Consider the following 19,260-nt stretch of genomic DNA (forward strand, 5'->3'; position numbering starts at 1 on the left):
CCTCCATTGATGGATTAACTCAATACGTCTAAATCAGAAGCCCTGAATGAGTGTGATACAGATATGGAATAGATGCAGCATCACTAGTCATTCAGATTTGAGATTTACCTACAATTCCAAGCCTGATCATTGCCAGTTTCATGGGGTTACTCAAGGATATCAGCTCAGACCTTCAGATATGGCATAATCGTCACTCTATAGGGACCAATAAAATGGCAATTATAGCAGCATTAATGTTACTCTTTGACTCCTTGCCGCTCGTAGTGGCACTGCTGGTCTTAGATCAATATACTCCAAATTTAGGAAAAATGATTTGGAAAGGAGTGCTAATGGAAACTGAAACACAAAATACAGCTTTTTGCAGTCGCAAATGTTGTCAACAACAGCAAAAACATTTGTACCAATCTTTGGATGCCCAAACCTAACCCTTTAATGACCGTCACCATGTCCAAACTTCTGCACTTGATGAACTAACCAATGCCAGCATACAGAACCAATGAGGGCTCAAGCAGGCTGTGTTTTCGGGTGCACATGTCCAGTGTCGGCTCCATTTGCTTCCGTCTATTTCAATGATTTTCAACCAATATCATTCTTTTCCATGGTTGGAGAATGTCCAGTGCTTCAGCTATGTTCAGCACCTTTAAAACGTCTCATATACCAATGACCTCTTTCTGAATTAAGGGTTCTTTATAAGAGAGAGCAATTGGATGTTCAATAACATGTATGTGCCTTTACAGACATATGCAGACATAATGAATCCAGACTCTCTCTAATTGCACAACAATTATAATTGCACTGTTTATTGGGTGGGTTTTGAATCAGATTTACAAATATAAGCAAACCAAAAGCACTTTGGAATGAAATCAGTATTGGGCGACATTGCGTTGCGCTGAGATCATGTATGTGCCCAAAGCACACTAGTGGCTAAGATGGCAAGAGCCTTTGTTTTTGCCTATTTTGCAATTGGTGAGCCTGCACGTGCGTCCCTGATGAATACCAAGGAATTCACATTACGAACATCGCAGCAGTGACAAATGCCATTTGGCGATTTATTTGTGGATTTCATTTTAATCTCAGGATAAAACTAATGAAGTTGGAAGCTGTTCAAAGCATTTCCATATCGGTGTCCTTGCTACTAGTTCCTGCTTCAGGATGTACCAGGCTTCTCTGCACGGTACACCTTTAGTTCCAGGGTGCTGTATCGATATGCAAATAAAGGCTGACGTGCATTTTCCTGTCAACGTTTTCGATGCCCAACTTGACTATGAAGCAACTAAATGAAAATCTGTTTAACCTGCTGTCATCATGGATCCCCCCTAATGCCAGCACACAACATCAGAGCCCTCTGTTTGCTCTGGGAGGCACATGAACTGAAGTGTAAATGAATTCTGATAAATAATTGTAAATGATACATCTATTTTTTCAGTATTAACAAACGGCTCTTTTGTAGTAACTTACACTTTTGTAGTAACTTACAACTTTGTGGTTATCTATTTTTTTATTTTTTTATTTTTTTGGGGGTGTGGATAACATGTATTTTGAAAATTAGGATAATTTGTATACTTGGCTTGTACTATTATGTTTATGCTTTTTCAAATCAAACTGTATGTACCAAAAAAAACAAAAAAAAACTTACAACTTTGTAGTAACTTGCACTTTTGCGTAACTTACACTTTTGTAGTAAGCCGAGAATTACACATGGCCAACCCTTGGTACTGCAACATCTTCCCCTAGAAAATAACGGAGGTAGGGACTTAAAATAAAACACCACAGGAAAAAATGTTAAATGAAAATAGATCATTAAAATAGGTCAAATATAAATACGTATTAATGTTATTATAAAATATATGATAACCTATTTGGCATTTGACAAAAATTTAATTGTTAACAATTATTGTTTACATTATTTTTTAGATTAAAAATAGGTTATTAAATATTTATTAAGGGCAGGGAAATGCTCATTAACATAACAGTCTTGCTTACCAAATTTCTTATTTTTTATGTTATGGGGAAATTTACAAATAGTTTTTTAAAGACTCAATCAATTTAGGAAAGTGGAGTATTACATGGTGATGCTGATACCCTAAAGATGACCCTTGGATTCACAATAATAAACCCCTTAGCTCAGCCCTGGTAGTGTGGCAAAGCGCAGACAGGCTTTACTAGAGGAACATCATGTGTTAAGAATTTCACTACTCGAAGGAAATCCAACACCTATTTCTAAAAATAAAGCTGATTTGTATGAGAATTTAGACACCGAAACAAATACAATTGGATGCAATCGGAATCAATAATAAAACTGTGCAATAACTATAGTAAAATGTCACTATTTTGGTCAATGAGAAAAAGATACTAGTGATAATCAGTCACTTGCAGTTCGAGTTATGTGGAACCCACAGAGGGTTAAGGTGTTGTATGTCACAGGACCAAGCCACAACAGTTAATTTTACCTAGCCGGAGAGGCCCCGTGCAGAGTTGTCCTGGCTGTCCTTGTTGCTGAAGTGGATGCTGCAGGAAAGCTGTATTTACTGCGCAGGCAGTGCTGGGGAGAAAATGGATGCAAAAGGTCGACAATGGGCCCACTGCCATGGTCGGTTGAAGGTGTTTTGTCTTGGTAGAGTAAGTGTCAGCGAGATGTCACTTCAACGTCCAGACGTCCGGGGTAAAACTGTAGCTGCCTGAAACTTGCTGGAGGCCAGGACTACATTTCCCACAATGCACTGGACCATCTACTTTTGGGAAATCCCTTGTAGGGCCGATGGCCAACGATTCTTTGGCTACTGGATGTTGTTTTTACCTGTGGTTGCAGGGGACTAGTGCCATCAGCCCAAGGGACCTTGGAGGTGCCTTTGCTACTCAAGGAGGTCCCTCTGTTTGTGGGAACACACCGTTGGTCTATGGACTAGTCATACAGCTCCAGGAATGTTGTCAGCTTTGCAAAGTATCCCAACTTTGGTTTGTGCACCTCCTGTTGTTGCAGACTATAGGGACATTTGAACTACCATTTATATGTCCACACCTTTAATATACTACATCCTGCCTCCTGGGCTTATGAGGCCTACCTTAGGAGTGACTGACATATAATAAAGATAGTGTTATGACCTTGCCACTCGTGGTGAGGGTGAAGTCGAGTTGAAAAAACTTACACTGTTCTTGCAGTCTCTAGTGGCAGGCCTGCTGTCATCTATTTACTTGGGTGACTCAGGGTAGCAAAAAGAGTGCTTCAAGCCCTGGTAACCCCTTTAACACCCATGCCCTGGGAAGCCTTGATTCCACTTTACTAGGGACTTATAGGGGGGTTAAAGTCCTTCTCAATTGGGTGCTCCAATTTCTTACATCATGTTTAGAAAGAGAGCACTGGGGCCTTGGCAGCAGGTTCCACTGCACTTTCAGAGGCATAACCATCAGTCTTGGGGCAGAAAGTGTGGGGGTGACATACAAAAGGACACTTTCCTGCAATCCCATTTCAGGAATGCTTATTCAGCCTTTCATTATTCTAGGGTTAATCAAATTAATACAACACAGATAGGTAGGTCTGCCAGCAGTGGTGTGCAGTAGAGAATTCATTAGTCCCAAAAATGTTGTGTTTTTTAATGTGCCACACTTGTGCTACAAGTCCCTTAATTATATTTTTTAACCCAAAGCTGCATTATTTACTGATTATGAAGCAACTAACATGTAAATATCACTTGATCATGGGATATTTTACATCTGTCGGCCTTTCTTTTTCCCAGAGGGAAATGTTTTTTCTTAAACATCTAAACATGTCCTGGTCCTATGTACAGCGAAATTCAGTCAGTTGAAGAGGGACCCACAAAACAGCTTCTGATATGCTTGCAGTTAGGTAATCATAGAAGTGGGTACATTCCTTATATCTTGGTTCTTCTCAAAAGCTGGCAAGAAAAAACAGAGCTTGTCACACTGGCTCTTTCCCAGGACAATCATCTTGTCCTTATGAGTATCTTAGATGGACAATATGTGTCTCATGTAACAACATAATGGGGACATTTACAAACAGTGCCAGGTGCCTCAGAAAGAAAGTACTGGTTGTTGCTAATTTAATTCCACAAGAAGTATGTTTGAATCACTTTTTCAACCCCTGTATAAAGAAACACATCATTGAGTTCTAGAATTGGCATGTAATTGAGTACCTTATAGCTGGAGGCAATATATTACTGGAAAAATCTAACAAAGTAGGAAAATATCATTGTTCTAACCAATTTTCTTTTGTACTCTTAATTACAGTCAATAACTAAGCTCTGGGCCTGTTCACAAAGGCACTTTGGAGTACAATAAGTAGTACTTGTGTAATGCTGTTTTAAGCACTCTTATATACCTTTTTGCCCTGCCCAATATTGAACTTGGGAATTGGTAAAATGAAGTACAACACGTCAGCAAGCCAAAGTTTAACATGCATTTCATGCAAACATAGTAAGCAACACAGCAAATATTCAAGAGCGAATTGTCATCTTATCTGATCAGAGTTGTCCCCCACAAACAGACAGCTGGAGCATGTAAAGATAAAATGCATGCATGCATGCAAAAAAAATATATATATACATTTTTGCTTCAAGACTATTCTATGAAGTGTAAACAATAGAAACTTTTTTTACTTTGAGACAAATATCTTATAAACTGGTGTCAGGATCTCCCCTAGGAGAAAATGTGAGACATACATGAAAACGGAATTTAAAGCATAAACACACTTTTGACTTCAATAATAACTTAAAATCACTCATCTGGTTGCCAATATTGAAAGCACAGCTATGCTATACTACCAGATGCAGGAAATGTACAAATTAACGACTTCAAATAAAATGGCCTGTAGGCTTACTAGAATCCTTGACATCAGTCATGTTGAAGCTAAAGGTCATTTCACTTTACTACAAAACATCGTAAATATTGGATTATTACCTACTGGCGGCTGCCAGTAGGTAGTTATAGTTAGGAAGGAGTTTCCATGGATAGAGTGGTTTTTCATTTGCCATTAACTTTAGTGTTGTTTGATGAACCCTCGTGAAATTTCCACAACTAGTTTCCCACTCACTTCAGCTGCTGTCATGAAAGTTCAATGTGTCAAGCAGGGGATTGACATATCATAAACAGTGCACTGCGGGGGCGTAAGTTATAGTTAGCTCACGTAACTATAACAGCTGAATTTCACTGGTTTTGTATGAGTGAAATCTGAGCCTAGCTATAACATCCCTGTAACCTTTGTTTTTTTCATTGAATATAATATATAAGTATACATCATATTATAGATTAACCGAAATATCATCAATAAAATAAGCGGCAAATAAGAGTATGTTTTCACAGACTCAAATGGAAATATTGAAGGAATACTCGTACACAATTAGTAGACATAGACAAGGACTGTGACATCGACATACTTTTACCAATATGACGTTGAACGCTTTAGGGCTGATTCGCAAAAGCTTCTGTATGAGAATGTAAGAAAGTATTCCTGTAGTAGCACTTCCTGTACTCATATATGCTTTTGCGACTCAGCCTCTGTATTTAGCAAGACACAATATAATATGATTTAAATCAAAATTCATTCATAAATGCCCTAAATATTCAAATGGTAACCAGAAAATTAATATGTCATATAATAAAGTTCAGGAAATTCATTCTACATCACATATCTGTAAAAAATGAAAAATGAAACGTGAAAAAGAAATATCCACTCAAGAGTTAAGCAAAATTGAAAAAGTGTCTCAATGAAAACAAATGCAAATATGACGTGTATTAGAATTAAGTTGTGGATCAAAAATATCCCAAAATGTGCAGCTTTTCTCCATAGATCTGACCAGTTACTAGGAATCACAACACAATGAACTAATGAGTGTGAGTGCCAAAAAGTTGAAGATGATGGTTGAGTCTGGTTAACATTTCTAACAACTGATTTACAAATATGTGTGCAGCCAGGAACGTTTATCTAGTTAGGGGTCCGGGGGGGCGGGTCTGATAAATAAAATAAGGGTCATTGAGAGAAACATGTGCTGAGTAAAGATCTGACTGGAACAAGGACAACAAGTGAGACCGGACCTTGAACCCTGAGTACCAGATATGGTATCTGTTCCAGTGAAGAGTTCCACATTTAGCTCAGGCCCTCACTACAAGTTCCCGGGAAGTAGGTGTTGGAATAACAGTTACATATCCCTCCATCGAAATCCATGGATTACAAGTTATTTCCACCACAAAGGGTGATATAATATCATGTGGTCCAAGGAATACTGGGTCCACATCAGTGTGTTTTTCACCTCACATAGGAAATAGTGGGCTCAAATCGTCACATATTTACCAAACGCTAGAAGCTGGTGGTAAAGGTTTATGAAGGGATGTCTTATGTGGCCCATCTGGTAAGTCATATAGAAGTGGTACAATGGCAGATTTGGTGAGAGAGAAGTACTTGCTGCTTCCCCTCATCAGATTTAATATACAGGCAGGGACTGGGGTGCCTCAGCTATTTGCTGCCCCCAAAACTCTACTTGAATGTTCATTCCAGTGTCTCTGGGAGCAGAAATAACGGGCCTGGAGTTTGTGGACCCAATTACCCTGGACCCACAGACAATAGAAATGAGACAAAGGCCTTGAACACAACAACATATTGGAGTAGTAAAGTTAGGACTCCTAACTTTAGGACTCCTAAATGCCTTCTGTGAATACCGAAAGTCTTAAAGTTAGGATTTTTCTCAGTTTAGGAGTATTAAAGTTAGGACTCCTAACTTTAGGACTCCTAAATGCCTTCTGCGAATACCGAAAGTCTTAAAGTTAGGATTTTTCTCAGTTTAGGAGTCCTAAAGTTAGGAGTCCTAACTTTATTGCTCCTAAACTGAGAAAAATCCTAACTTTAAGACTTTCGGTATTCACAGAAGGCATTTAGGAGTCCTAAAGTTAGGACTCCTAACTTCTGTGAATACCGAAATGAGTAAGTGCCTTCTGTGAATACCAAAATGAGTAAGTGCCTTCTGTCAATACCAAAATGGTAGTAAGTTTAGGATTTTGTCTTAAGTTAGTTCTATGAATCAGGCCCTAAGATGTCATGGTAACAACTCTCTCTTTTAAAGAAAGTGAAACTGTTTCTTCTAGAAGGTCCCTACAGAGTATGGCGATTACATGCATGCAAAGAGCAAAGAACTGAGTTTAGGTCACAGATCATGACAGGCACACCATTTTACAGAGTACATGTGGCTAAAAGTTGTTTAGAAAACTATGGTGACTGCAGAGGTCTAACACCCAGAAATGCATTAAGCAGCTGAACTCCCACACACACGGTCAAAAAACAACGGTCTTCAAAGTTCCTAATGCCAAACGTCCCTCCCATAAAAATAAAATTGATCAGACACCCCAAAATGGCACATTTATTTTCCTACATTTGTTTTTTAGAATTGGAAGTACTGAAAACATTTAACATGCAAAAGATGGAAATTATGTTAAGCTATCCCTTTTAAAAACACAATTAAAAAATGATTGCCAACTTTCTTTAACACCAGTGTGATCCTGTACCAGAAACAAGGGAAGGGACTTTGTGAGGTATCTGTCCCAATACACCTTGACACCTGCTTCCAGCTAGGCAATGGGGGAAACAAGGTGATACTGGTGGCCCCTCACTGAGTGACTCACTGCTACGTTTTCACTAAAAAAAAGTGACAGCACGCAGCTGTCTCGTTGTCTCTGTTTACTAGGGGATACATTCTCTACTTGACTAGAGCTTGCCACCCCCTATGAGATAAATCAATGTCCCCCAAAATACATGTATAACTGACCATTGACTTTGCATAATTTTTGTTTGATTTACCCAGTCACGCCTTAAGAGACAACAATTACATTTTGATTTGAAATTGAGAGATCAGGAGAGACACACACAGTTCTGCACTGCATAAAATATTTTTATAATCATGCACGTCCGAGCTACATAAATTCTATGAAATGTGCCCTGAAAACAGGCTATCTTCAATCCAATGAGCCTTATTGCTAGAGTGCATTGCAGATGTGGGAGAGATCCTGGTGGGTGTCAGATCCTTTGGAGCTCCCACGAAGGGGGCTTGAAGAAAGCAAGCATTAGTCTGGGAGTTTTATCATGTGCTGCAGGAGGAGAGGTGAGGCTTTCAGCAAGATGTACTTGGTCACCAAAGTTGTAGATAAACCTCTCCACCCTCAGGAAGCCTGTTTCCATTCGTCACTTCCGAGTACTGCACTTTTCAACAGCAGACACGCCAAGAAGGAAAACGTAAATACACACACCTGTCCTCCCTATTTGCACTGAACCATTTGTTGAATTCTGTGTTATTTGAGTTCAGGACATCCCACAATGTTGCAAGAGGAACGGATTCTGATTGGACAGCCCTGGCGAGTATAAGCGGCTGAAGGAGGTGCCAGATCTCCAGCTGGCACAGCATCCTGCAGCTTCTACAGCATTTGCTCATTCTGTGTCGTTTCCAGGTAAGTGGCTAATAGTTTTATGGCCATATAGGTATTTATCTATTCATTAAAATAATAGCTATGTTTTATAACTGGATACATAAACGAATATGCATAGATACCTTGTGCGTATATATGAATATGAATATCGATCTGCATACCCATGTAAATGTGCATATGTGTATGTTTGTGTGTTTTGCCCTGGGGCTTCTGGTAACAAAGGAAAGGAGTAAGTCTATGACAAGTGTGTATGAACCACTAGTTGGTTGTTGGGGCAGCAAAAGTAGTTAAGAGTAGAGAAAGTTAATTGTAGGTCACGTCAGCCTTAAAGGGAACATATTTTAAGAATCGAGTCCCTCGTCTGCATGGATGTCTTCAAAACTTGAAAAGAATGATATTCAATAAAAGCTTCCGCAGCCATAAGGTTAAAGAGGATGCAGTGACACCTGGGAGATGCAGTCTCAATTTACAAACGTTTCTTTCTGGCACAGCAGTGAAATCTTTGGAAAGAAGGGTATATCACAGCTAGTTACTAAATAATCGATCATAGGTCTGAAAGACAGTCAAAGTAAAGAAAAAGTCAGAAAAACAGCTTTATTCGATTTCGTATTCAAGAAGATCATAAAAGCACAAAAATACAAAAACACGCTCATAGTGAATGAGCAAGCATTAAAAAGGCCGTAACAAAATCGCATGAAAAGTCATATATACCACAAACATAAAAAGTTGAAACAAAAAACAAATGAAATATTTAAAGGATACACAACACAGAAAAAATGACCTTATAAATTGCTAGATCAAAATGTTCATATCAGCTAGTGGTATTTCCTTACGCAATTTTACAGAATGCCACATACATGTTGATAGGGCTAAACACATTTCTAATGCAGCTGTTGAAGGAGGATTATAGCTGGTTTATGTTGCCTAAAATTGTACTCACGCAGAATGGTCGCTTCTTCGAGGTCTCATAATATTTACAAAAAAGGATAAAGCGCACTGTTTATTGTCCTAGTACATTGTCACAAGGGCCCATGTCAAGCGTAAAAGACCAGTCATTCATTTTTAGAACAGATAAGAGTTGACGGACAATATTAAATCTAGATCTTGTTAAAGCATCATCTGTGCTGTACATTATATACACTTTCCAGATAAAATTCAATATTATCGTTAATTACCAGGATTTCATGATGAAAAACACTATGGGGCCTATTATAATGGCGGGCGGATCGCCACCGCCTTATCGTATCGGCAGTGGGCAATCTGCCCGCCATAACTCCCCACATGACCGCCATTTACCCCCCGCCATATCAGCATGGCGGGGGCTACCGCCGCGGGCAGAAAGACCGTCCGCCGCATTTCCGCCAGCAGGCAATCGTCACGATTGCCTGCCAGGCGGAAAAGGCCCACAATATGGGGTGGGCATGCCTTTCCTTAACGGATATTCCACCATGGAAAGGCATGCAGAGAATGACTTTGGGGGCCCGGGGGCCCCCATGGGGGTGGGGGGCGGGTGGCGGCACTGGGTGGTAGCTATGGTGCCCCCCTTCATTGCCATACACAAGGTGGCAGGCACCGCACAGTGCCTGTCACGTTGTGCATTACAATGCACAACATGCACCTTTAACATTGCCGCGGGTGCTGTTTACAGCACCGCCCGCCGCAATGTTGTAGACAAGAATGCGCATGCCAGTGTGGCAGGCGCATCCTAATTGGCCCTGCGGGACTGCCGCACTTCTGGCGGTCGGTCCCGTTTCCCATTACGGTGGCGGGCGGACTGTCGTAATGGGGCCCTTGATTTCCAAAACTCCCCCTAAAACCATTTTTCCTCCAGCATTTTCAGTGATAGGGCTTCCAGTTTCACTTTTCTATCACTTTCTAGACATGCAGGATCAATACATAATTCTTTTTGCACAATCTACAAAATAAATCTTTATGTACTTAATCCAGGCAATTTTCCTAGCATACTCCAAAAATGAAAAATCTGTGACGATCTTTCTATTCAAGATAGCCTCTGGCATTGCCTATATCCTGTATCATGCTAACATTAGGCTTATCTTGAGCAGTTCTTCCAGGGAATGAAAACCCATCCCTCTGCGACATATGTAGGTGGAAACACTTTGCGGTACTGAGAGATAATTTCTTAAACAGGCGTTCTCATTCAACTGCAGTTAAGCTACATGGGTGATCCCCAGACACCCACCCCATATAACACTATGGAGACACATTTAATTTTATATACCACTCATATCTTTTAGTAACTTCACCCCCAATTTGGCAGAAAAAGAAGCAATTGTTTAACTTATTGGCTGTAATCAGATGCAACCATATACCCTGGTCCTTTAATAAAAGACATAGGTATGAAAAAGAATCTACAGCAGCTAGGTTGACCCTTCTAATTCTGAACTGATATTTTTATCAGCATGTGGTTCAAGTTTCATAACATAAGTTTTGGACAGGTTGACCTTTAAATCCAGGTCAGCCATATAGATGACAAACCTTTACTATTTGGAGACCCCTAGGTGTACAAGCCACGAGGACTGCGTCTTCTTCATATAGGAGCGCAGGGACTGGACGATGTCTGATCTTGGGAGCACCCCTACGTTGCTCAACTAATACTTTGGTCAGATTATTAATGTTAAAGTGTGAACAGGAATGGGACAAGAATGCTTCCCTGTCTTCTAACACCCTCGCCCATCTTAAATTCTTGTGTGCGCTCCTCATTAATGCCATACATCACCATCACATTCACCTTGCATAAATCTCTTTTATGATATTTACTATCAACTGCTCAACCCCCATCTCAGTCATCAAGCGCCATAATTTGCTGCTCTGTGAATGACAGAAAGATGAGTCCTTTCTTACATTGTGAATATTTAGGTATTGTTCACCAGTCCCTTGCCCCTTTCGGAAGCCATATTGTATGTAAGAGAATACTTCCATTTCATCTGCTCAGTTTTGTAATCTGGATTAAAGAATTCTTCCTGCCACCTTCAGTGAAGAGTCAAGGAGAGAGATAGGCCGATAGCATGTTAGATTGGCTTGATCCCCCTTCCTGTATTTCACAACAATCACAGACACTGCTCAAGTCTTTAAACCCCAGATCTGTACACAGCTCTCAGGACATTTGTAAAAAGTGGGGCCCATGATACTGGGTTCGTTTTCAAAAGGTCAACTGGGACTCAGTAGCGGCTCGCACAGGTAAGAGCGGTGGGGTGCCGTGGGGCTGGGGTGGGGCAGGGTGTGGGTTGGTGGAAGTCGACAGACAACAGGATAAGTAATATTAACTAAATGAAGAAATAAAACCACTTACTTTGAGCTTGCCACATTGCTGCGTCGGCAATGCGGCAAGTGCAACGTAAGTGGTTTTATTTATTTATTTAATATAACTTTTCCCGTCATCTGCCGATTTCCACCACCCCGCGTTGCCCCATCGTCTCACCGCTCTTACATGTGCAAGCCACCACTGCTAGGACCCCATCCGGGCCTGGGGCTTTCCCATTGTAACTAAAATCTATTGCCGCTATCACCTCTTCAAGGGTGAAAACAAAAGGTATGTTTTTCTCTCCTCCTTGAAAAAATTCTCATTGCCTCGGTGGGATTACTGGTGACACTGTATATCCTAAAATGTCACATATAAGAGAAATGTAAACATGCTTTGCTACACTGTGATCTTAACTTATTCAAATTGTGGAACACTACCCTGCACACGCCACCTTATATTAGGTGGAGTTGCCAGTGCAAGAAAACAAAAATCCTATTTACAATGAGCCGACTCAAGGTCTTGACCTGACCTGACCTGACCTGACCGGACATAACTTTTGGTGTCTGCCTTTTATACGCACACCTCGGATCCATTCACTGTGGCACGCTCATTTTTCAGAAAACCGCACGGTTCAGACACTTCCTTCACACCTCAACAACTGCCTGGTGACCCAGAAAGTCATTCATTGCTGGTTTTTGGCAGTGTTCTGGGAAGAAAGCGTGAGTTTGGAGACAAAAAGTGGTTTCGCTGTCAAAATAGGAAATACAAACCTTAACCTATCAATGATCACCTTGACACTACACAGTATAATCAGGAGATGGGGCATAGCAAAACATCCCAGTCTCAGGGATGTTGTTTCCTGCTCGGAGGTCTTGATTTGTAGAGATAACTGTGTTTATTATTTGACCTGCTGGTTATTGCCCAGCTGTTTGCCTTGATATTGTCTCTAAATGTGCATATGGGTCTCCATCAATTATTTTTTCAGTGCGCAATAAATGCATGAATACAGACCTTATTAAACATTCAGGGGTCATTTGCTTTTATTTTTTGAAAAGCTTAGGTCTTCTCAATTAGAGATTTCAAAGGTTGGTCATACTGCAAGTGCAATTCAATAAAGAGTTATTTGTCTGCGTTTACCCCTTCTCTCTCGCTCTCTTTGAGCTAAGGAATTTATGAACTATTTGCAAAAGTAGCCAATAGCACTACACCCTTCACATCCATGAAATACAGCCTAGAGTTTCAAAAAGGCAGGCTTCCACTAGTGGGAGTAAGTCACTCACATTTTTTTGTAATCTGTGTCTAATTTTTTTAGATGACCTATGTTGTAATAGGCAGTATCACAAAAATACATTTTCACGGATCTGTCTAATGAGTATGAATTAGTAACATCGCTATTTGGTACAGCCTACAATTGGCAATGCAGACAAGTTTAGTAGCCTGCAACGGACAGAAGACTACCATCCTTATTCAATTGAGATGCACTATCATTGTGGGCCATCAAATGCAGCACTAGTGTAGAATAGTGTTGTTATACGTCTTGTCTATGCTGAACATATCTTGACCCTCTGCAGTCACAAAAAATCCAAAATCAACAAAATGAAAAGGAGCAACTACTTATGTAATCAATTTCACTTAATTAAAAACATTACAACAGGTTCCATGGAATGCTCTATCATCAAATTCATGATTAAAGATCCAAATCAACTTCCTCAGGAGTCTTCTGCATGAGTTTGAATCCACTTTATTGAAGTGTATTCATTGTAACAATAGCACACCAGCCCAGTGAGAACGTTTCGTCCTTGTGGACTTCATCAGGGCTGTGAGATAAAAACATATACCAGCATGTATGCCACATGTATATATAAGACGTATTGTCTTGAACCATCACCGGATATGGTGCTTACTTGACACTACTTCCACCTGTGAATCATTAGCATTTTAGTAACAACCCAAGTGATTGCCCCCTCTTTTTCTTTCTCTTTTTCTTGTTTATTGTGAGCAAATGGGTCTGTTTTAACATGGGGTAACTGTAATTTGAAATGAGTTGGAAAGGCATTTTCCGAATCACAAAAGTGGTATAGTACATGGATGAACACTACTTTGTGGTTGTACGGCTTGTTATTTTACAAACCATAAGGTTTTGCACTGTAAGATGCTTCCTGTTGGAAATGGCCCTTTTTGCAGGTGTATCACCAAACCGTTTGCTTCTACATCTATTTTTCCTGACCCGTTTTTGTGGGCTGTAAGGCTCTGGGCAGTTTATCACTGCTAGTCGGTGCATATGTGCATATGCTCTCTGTGTAAATTGCAATTATAATTAGCTATCCATAATTGGTATATTTGATTTACTGGTGAGTCCCTAGGAAATTGGACTGTGTGTGCCCAGGGCCTGTAAATCAAATGCTACTAGTGGGCATGCAGCACTGATTGTGCCACCCATAAAAGTAGCCTTTCATATGTGTCTCAGACCTGTCACTGTATTGTTTGTGCACCTAGTTTTAAACTGCATATTGACCTAGCGAGTGAGCCGACTTGCCAGGCCCTAGCCTTCCCTTTTCTTACATGAAAGGCACCCTTCAGGTAGGCCCAAGGTACCCCCATGGGCAGGGTGCAGTGTATGTGAAAGGTAGGACATGTAATGATAGTGAAATACTGTGCTAACATGGGAATTGTTTTGTAACATCTTACAAGCATAACTTTCCAAGCTAGAGAAATGGAGTTTAGGCTCTCTGAACTTAGAATTTGATAAAACACCTTTCAAGGGAGATGGTGTGTTTGAAAATGCCATATTTAGAAAGTAGGCATTTTCTTGTCTAACCATTCAGGGTGCCTCTACTGTTTCATGTATTGACTGTCTGGTTTTGCAGTGACAGGAGCTGGGGATGTGCATTCACTGTAGACAGCCACAAGGGATTTGAGGTGTGTCCTGCCTTTCCTGGGTGACTCATAGCTGGGCTGAACAGGCCATATCTGCATTTAGAGTGGTTGGAAGAGTTTTCACTAGCACCTGAATAGACAGTGTCTCCTCTGCACAATGCTGTCTTCCCCTACTTTAGTGAAGCTGGGCCAGAGAGGGCAGAACTGATTTGGACTGGGCACAGAAACCCTTGCCAAAAAGAGAACAAGGAGAATTAGATCACTTGTGGAATCAAGAGGAACCAAAGAGAAGAGCTAGTAAGTTGTAAGGAGTAGTACTGCCCCGTTGCTGTCTGTGTTGCTTTGCTGGGTTGGCCTGCAGTTGGAGCTTCTACCAAGAAGAGGACAAAGCCTGGAATTCTTAAGTGAACCTGCTTGAGGAAGGATCTTCCAGGGCTAGTGTGTGCTGGCCTCCTCTTCTGAAGTCCCAGGAACACAGCCTCTTCACCTGTAACCACTGGCTAGCACCTGGACTCATTTGTGGATTACTGTATTCAAAAGGGTGCCAATTCCAGTTCCTGGGTCCTGAGAATTATGTGGTTGGTGCTGCAAAGCAAGAAGAACAACTCCGAAGCCATCAGTGATGCCGCCAGTAATGCTGCAAGCTGCTCTGAGGCCGTGGGCACCACTCTTGAAGTGCTCAACGCACCGTCCCGCCTGCACTGCAGCTCCGACACCCTTCAACGTGTGCAGATGCCTGCAGTTATCGGCCTTCCTGATGCCAGCACTCTCACTGACGCCATCCCTGCCAGGGCCAGTGTGGTATACTGTATTCTCATTATTTTACTGTTCCTTTAAACTATTAGAATCTCCATTTAGAATGGTGGTATTTCATTTAAGATTCTACCCTCTTTGTCAGTTGCCTTTCTGTTCCTGCTCTCATTACTGCTGTTACTGTGGGCTCCTTCTTTCTTCAACCCTACTTATCTGTAATATACAAATAAAGGATTAAATAGTCTACGGAGAGTTTCCTGTATTTGTCGGCGTTCCCCTCTACTACAGCCAGCACCACGTTATCTCAGAGCCAATAACTGATGAGGGTGACTTCACAAACTCATCAACATTGCATCGTTTCACCGGAACCAATGCCTTTCCTCCTCATGGACTTGACCCCTCACCTTCCCTGTGGCAGAAAGGAACCGGCTTCACCTCAGCACGACACCTCATTTCCATGATGCTCTGTATTGCCTGTTGACTTCGTTTCGAAGGTACTGTTGTTTGGGGATTCGTGTGACTCCATGCCTGACGCCGCACACTTTGTCGCCTGCACCGTACTTTCGATTTATGCCTGTCACTACGTCGTAATAGCCACAGGTGGAGGTATTTGTTTCTACAAATGTTATTTTTGAAATAACTGTTCTAAAAATTATATCTTGATACCTGTATGTTGGATTTGTTTTATTGTGGTCTTATTTGGTTTAAATAAAGATACTTTATATTTTCTAAACTGGTGTGGTGTCCATTAGTGGTGTTTTCACTGTGTTACTGTGTGTTTGGGGACAAATACTTTACACATAGCTTTTTGGATAAGCCTGTCTGCTCGTGCCAAGCTACTGAGGGGGTGAGTAGGGGTTATCTAAAGTGTGTAATGCCCTTACCCTGACTAGAAGGAAGGGCCCCTACTTGGACAAAGGTGCAGATATCTGCCAATTGGAGTCTCCCATTCTAACAGTTCCATACATGCAGCCCTTTGTCTTCTGATGTTGACTGCTTTCCTATGAGGATGGCGACTTCAAGTGTTCTTGATTTGGAGTTTACACTCTTGTGCCCTGCAATCACAAATGAATGAAATCTTACATGTTTTGGCCTGTAAAATGTGTAGGTGTTTCCTTGGCAGGGACATAGGCATACACAAATATCCTGCTGTTTTGAGCGGTATTAATATTTTAGAGATAATCAAAACATGGACTTAGAAGTCAATTACAAATAGAATTTGTGTGTTTTAGTGAACATTACACAACAACTTTGTTCCAGTTATCTTGCTGTGTTAGTTGATATTAGGCTAAAACTGTTTAAATGAGGCATACAGTTTAATTCACTGGACTGCTTTGAGCAGTGTTTCCTATATTCAGTAGGAAATTAATCTTACACAGATCCTGCATCAGAACCATTTAATTTGCAGGTCCAATGCACTTCCTCACAATACGTTCTTGTCAAATAGTGTAAAGAGGAACAAAATCATAACTAAAATCAGAAAGTGGATGACAAAAATCTATTAAAACAGATATTGAAATATGCAATATGTTTGACTTTGTATAGTGCATGCACATATACAAACATAAACCATCCACACACCTTGTATAGATAATGTATGCTTACAAATATTCAAACAAAGCAAAATACTTACAGATACTGGGCAAACACAGATCAAGACATATCTACAGACACAGGCACACACAAACTTGCAGTTATATATAAACAGACCAAGACAGATGTATTATATCTTGCTTGTAGCATGCATAGCATATTGTGCTGCTCTACGAGTATATCAAAGTGATAGGAGAGTGGGAAGCAGACATCAGGAGAGAGAGAAATGAGGAGGGAACCTTGTAAATGAAATTCCCAAGTGGAAGGTCACCTTCGGTGCCTGGCTGATGAGAAATAATAAGTAGGGGTGTATAGGTTTCATGAGATGGGAAAAGGGAGCTGGAGGTATATATCAAGTAGTAGGAATATGCATTCTTGATAGAGGGTTAGGTATGTTAAACTGTCAAACAGATATCAGAGGGCGCCAGTCGACCATTCCCATGTCAATATACATAGGGGCAGATTTATGAGCCCCTTGCGCCACTTTTGCGTCACTTTTCCCATGTTAAAAGTGACGCAAAAGTGGCGCAAGGGGCTCATAAATCTGCCCCATAGTGTTAGACCTGACAGCCTTATGGTGGTCTTTTGCCCCAAGCATTTTGCCTGATTCCCAATTTTGCTGAATTTTGTTTTTGTTGGCCTTAGGACTCATTGCACTTTACCAGTGTTTACCAGTGACAAAGTGCTTGTGCTCACTTCTTAAAACATGGTTTGGTTGATATAGCCCTAATTTGCATATTTATTTAGTTAATATAAGTACCTACTGAAGTGCACTACATGTGCCCAGGGCTTCTATATTAAAAGCTACTAATGGGTCAGCAGCACTGATTGTGCCACCAACTTAAGAAGCCCTTTAAACATGTCTCAGGCCTGCCATTGCAGAGCCTGTGTGTGCAGTTTACACTGCCATTTCGCCTTGACATTTATAACTCCTCGCCAAGGGTTGAAACGTGAACTTTTAGTAGTGATAAGTAGTGAGCTTACCACTAGTAATAGGGCCACAAACACAGTTAAAGGTTCCCTTTGGGTCTCAATAAATGAATCCCTTACTCAACCCTTGGTAGTTGGCAACAAGCAGGCAGGCTTTACTTAGGAAACAGGTTTCGGAGAGAGGTGTGTAAAGCATTTAAAAACACCAACACATTAAATAAGTAATACACCAAACACAATTATAATCCAAAACCAATTTATAAAAATAGATTATATTGTTTGACCAAATAGACACCAAAATTACACAAATCCAATGTAGGTTACTGTAGATATGAATTTTTAAAGAACACTTTCTAGTGCTTAAAACATATAGCACCACTCTGGGACATCTGGTTAAACTTGACCAGGACAAAGTCAAGGATTGAGACCGACCACGATGGAGCTCTGGTCGCATATACTAAACGGCACGCTCCGGTCCAAATTTTACCTTCAGATGTAAAAACATTTCTTGGGGATTTTCTCTCAACGTTGAGTGGTCTCCTTGAGAAAGCCGATTTCAATGTGACATCATCGTATTGCTTCTCCGCGAGGCCCTGGTAAAATCCTGGAAGTCTGGATCACCAGAGCTTTCAGTGGGACAAACCTAAAATCCAGGATGGGTTGCGGTTAAAGAGAGCCACGTTGACTCTCAATGTCGAGTCCTGATAAGTGCTGTCCTCTCGGGGCTGGTTGTTCCGGGAGAACAAACATCTTTCTGATGATGACCCTGCTGGCAATGCGTAACAGCAAGTTTTCCCATCTACTCAGCAGCCTGTTTATTTCCATGCTGACTTTGGCTAGATTTTTCCTGGGGAGCTTCTCCAAATTATGCGTAACTTGGACCCCTTGATACCCTATCTGTCCTTTAGGGTGGAATCTCAGAATCACATTAGACCAAGCCTTAACTTCTGTCTTCTTTTTGTTTAATAGGTATCCAGACATCTCACCAAACCTTATGGCATGCTGTTTGAGTTTAGGAACTGAGGGGCATATCAACAAGGGCTTTATCTCTGCTTTTTTGGAATTAAAAGCCAAAAGAGCAGAGATAAAACTAGCGCCTTATCAGCAACAGGGTGCTAACACGCAAATTCGCATGTTAGCACCATTTTACTCTACGCTTCCCCTTGCATCTCTAATGAGATGCAAAGGGGGCATTCCAGAGTAAAATGATAGGAGAATTATCACTAAGCAAGATTTCTCCTGTTATCAAGGATATCGCTAACCCTGTTAGAGATATAAAAAAAGCAGCACTAGCCGCGGTTAACGCTGCTTCTTTACGTCTGGTATTTTTCTGACATGGCCATGATATCCTATGTAAGGTGGATATCATGGCTAAGTATGTCTATCCCTATCAGCAAGCTATTGCCAAACCTTGTGGTATT

At 40.9% G+C, this 19,260-nt stretch overlaps 1 protein-coding gene across 1 annotated transcript in view; it reads left to right on the plus strand.

Moving 5' to 3' along the window:
• Positions 1–15,136: 15,136 nt before the first annotated feature.
• Positions 15,137–19,260, plus strand: part of LOC146854094 (C-type lectin domain family 19 member A-like) — a 74,576-nt gene continuing 70,452 nt past the window's right edge. The window contains exon 1 of the mRNA XM_085651009.1: positions 15,137–15,364. Within this exon, the coding sequence (XP_085507135.1) occupies positions 15,137–15,364 (228 nt within the window). The remainder of the gene's footprint in view (positions 15,365–19,260) is intronic.

Source organism: Triturus cristatus, chromosome 4_1 (assembly GCF_964204655.1).
Source record: "Triturus cristatus chromosome 4_1, aTriCri1.1, whole genome shotgun sequence".
Lineage (NCBI taxonomy): Eukaryota > Metazoa > Chordata > Amphibia > Caudata > Salamandridae > Triturus > Triturus cristatus.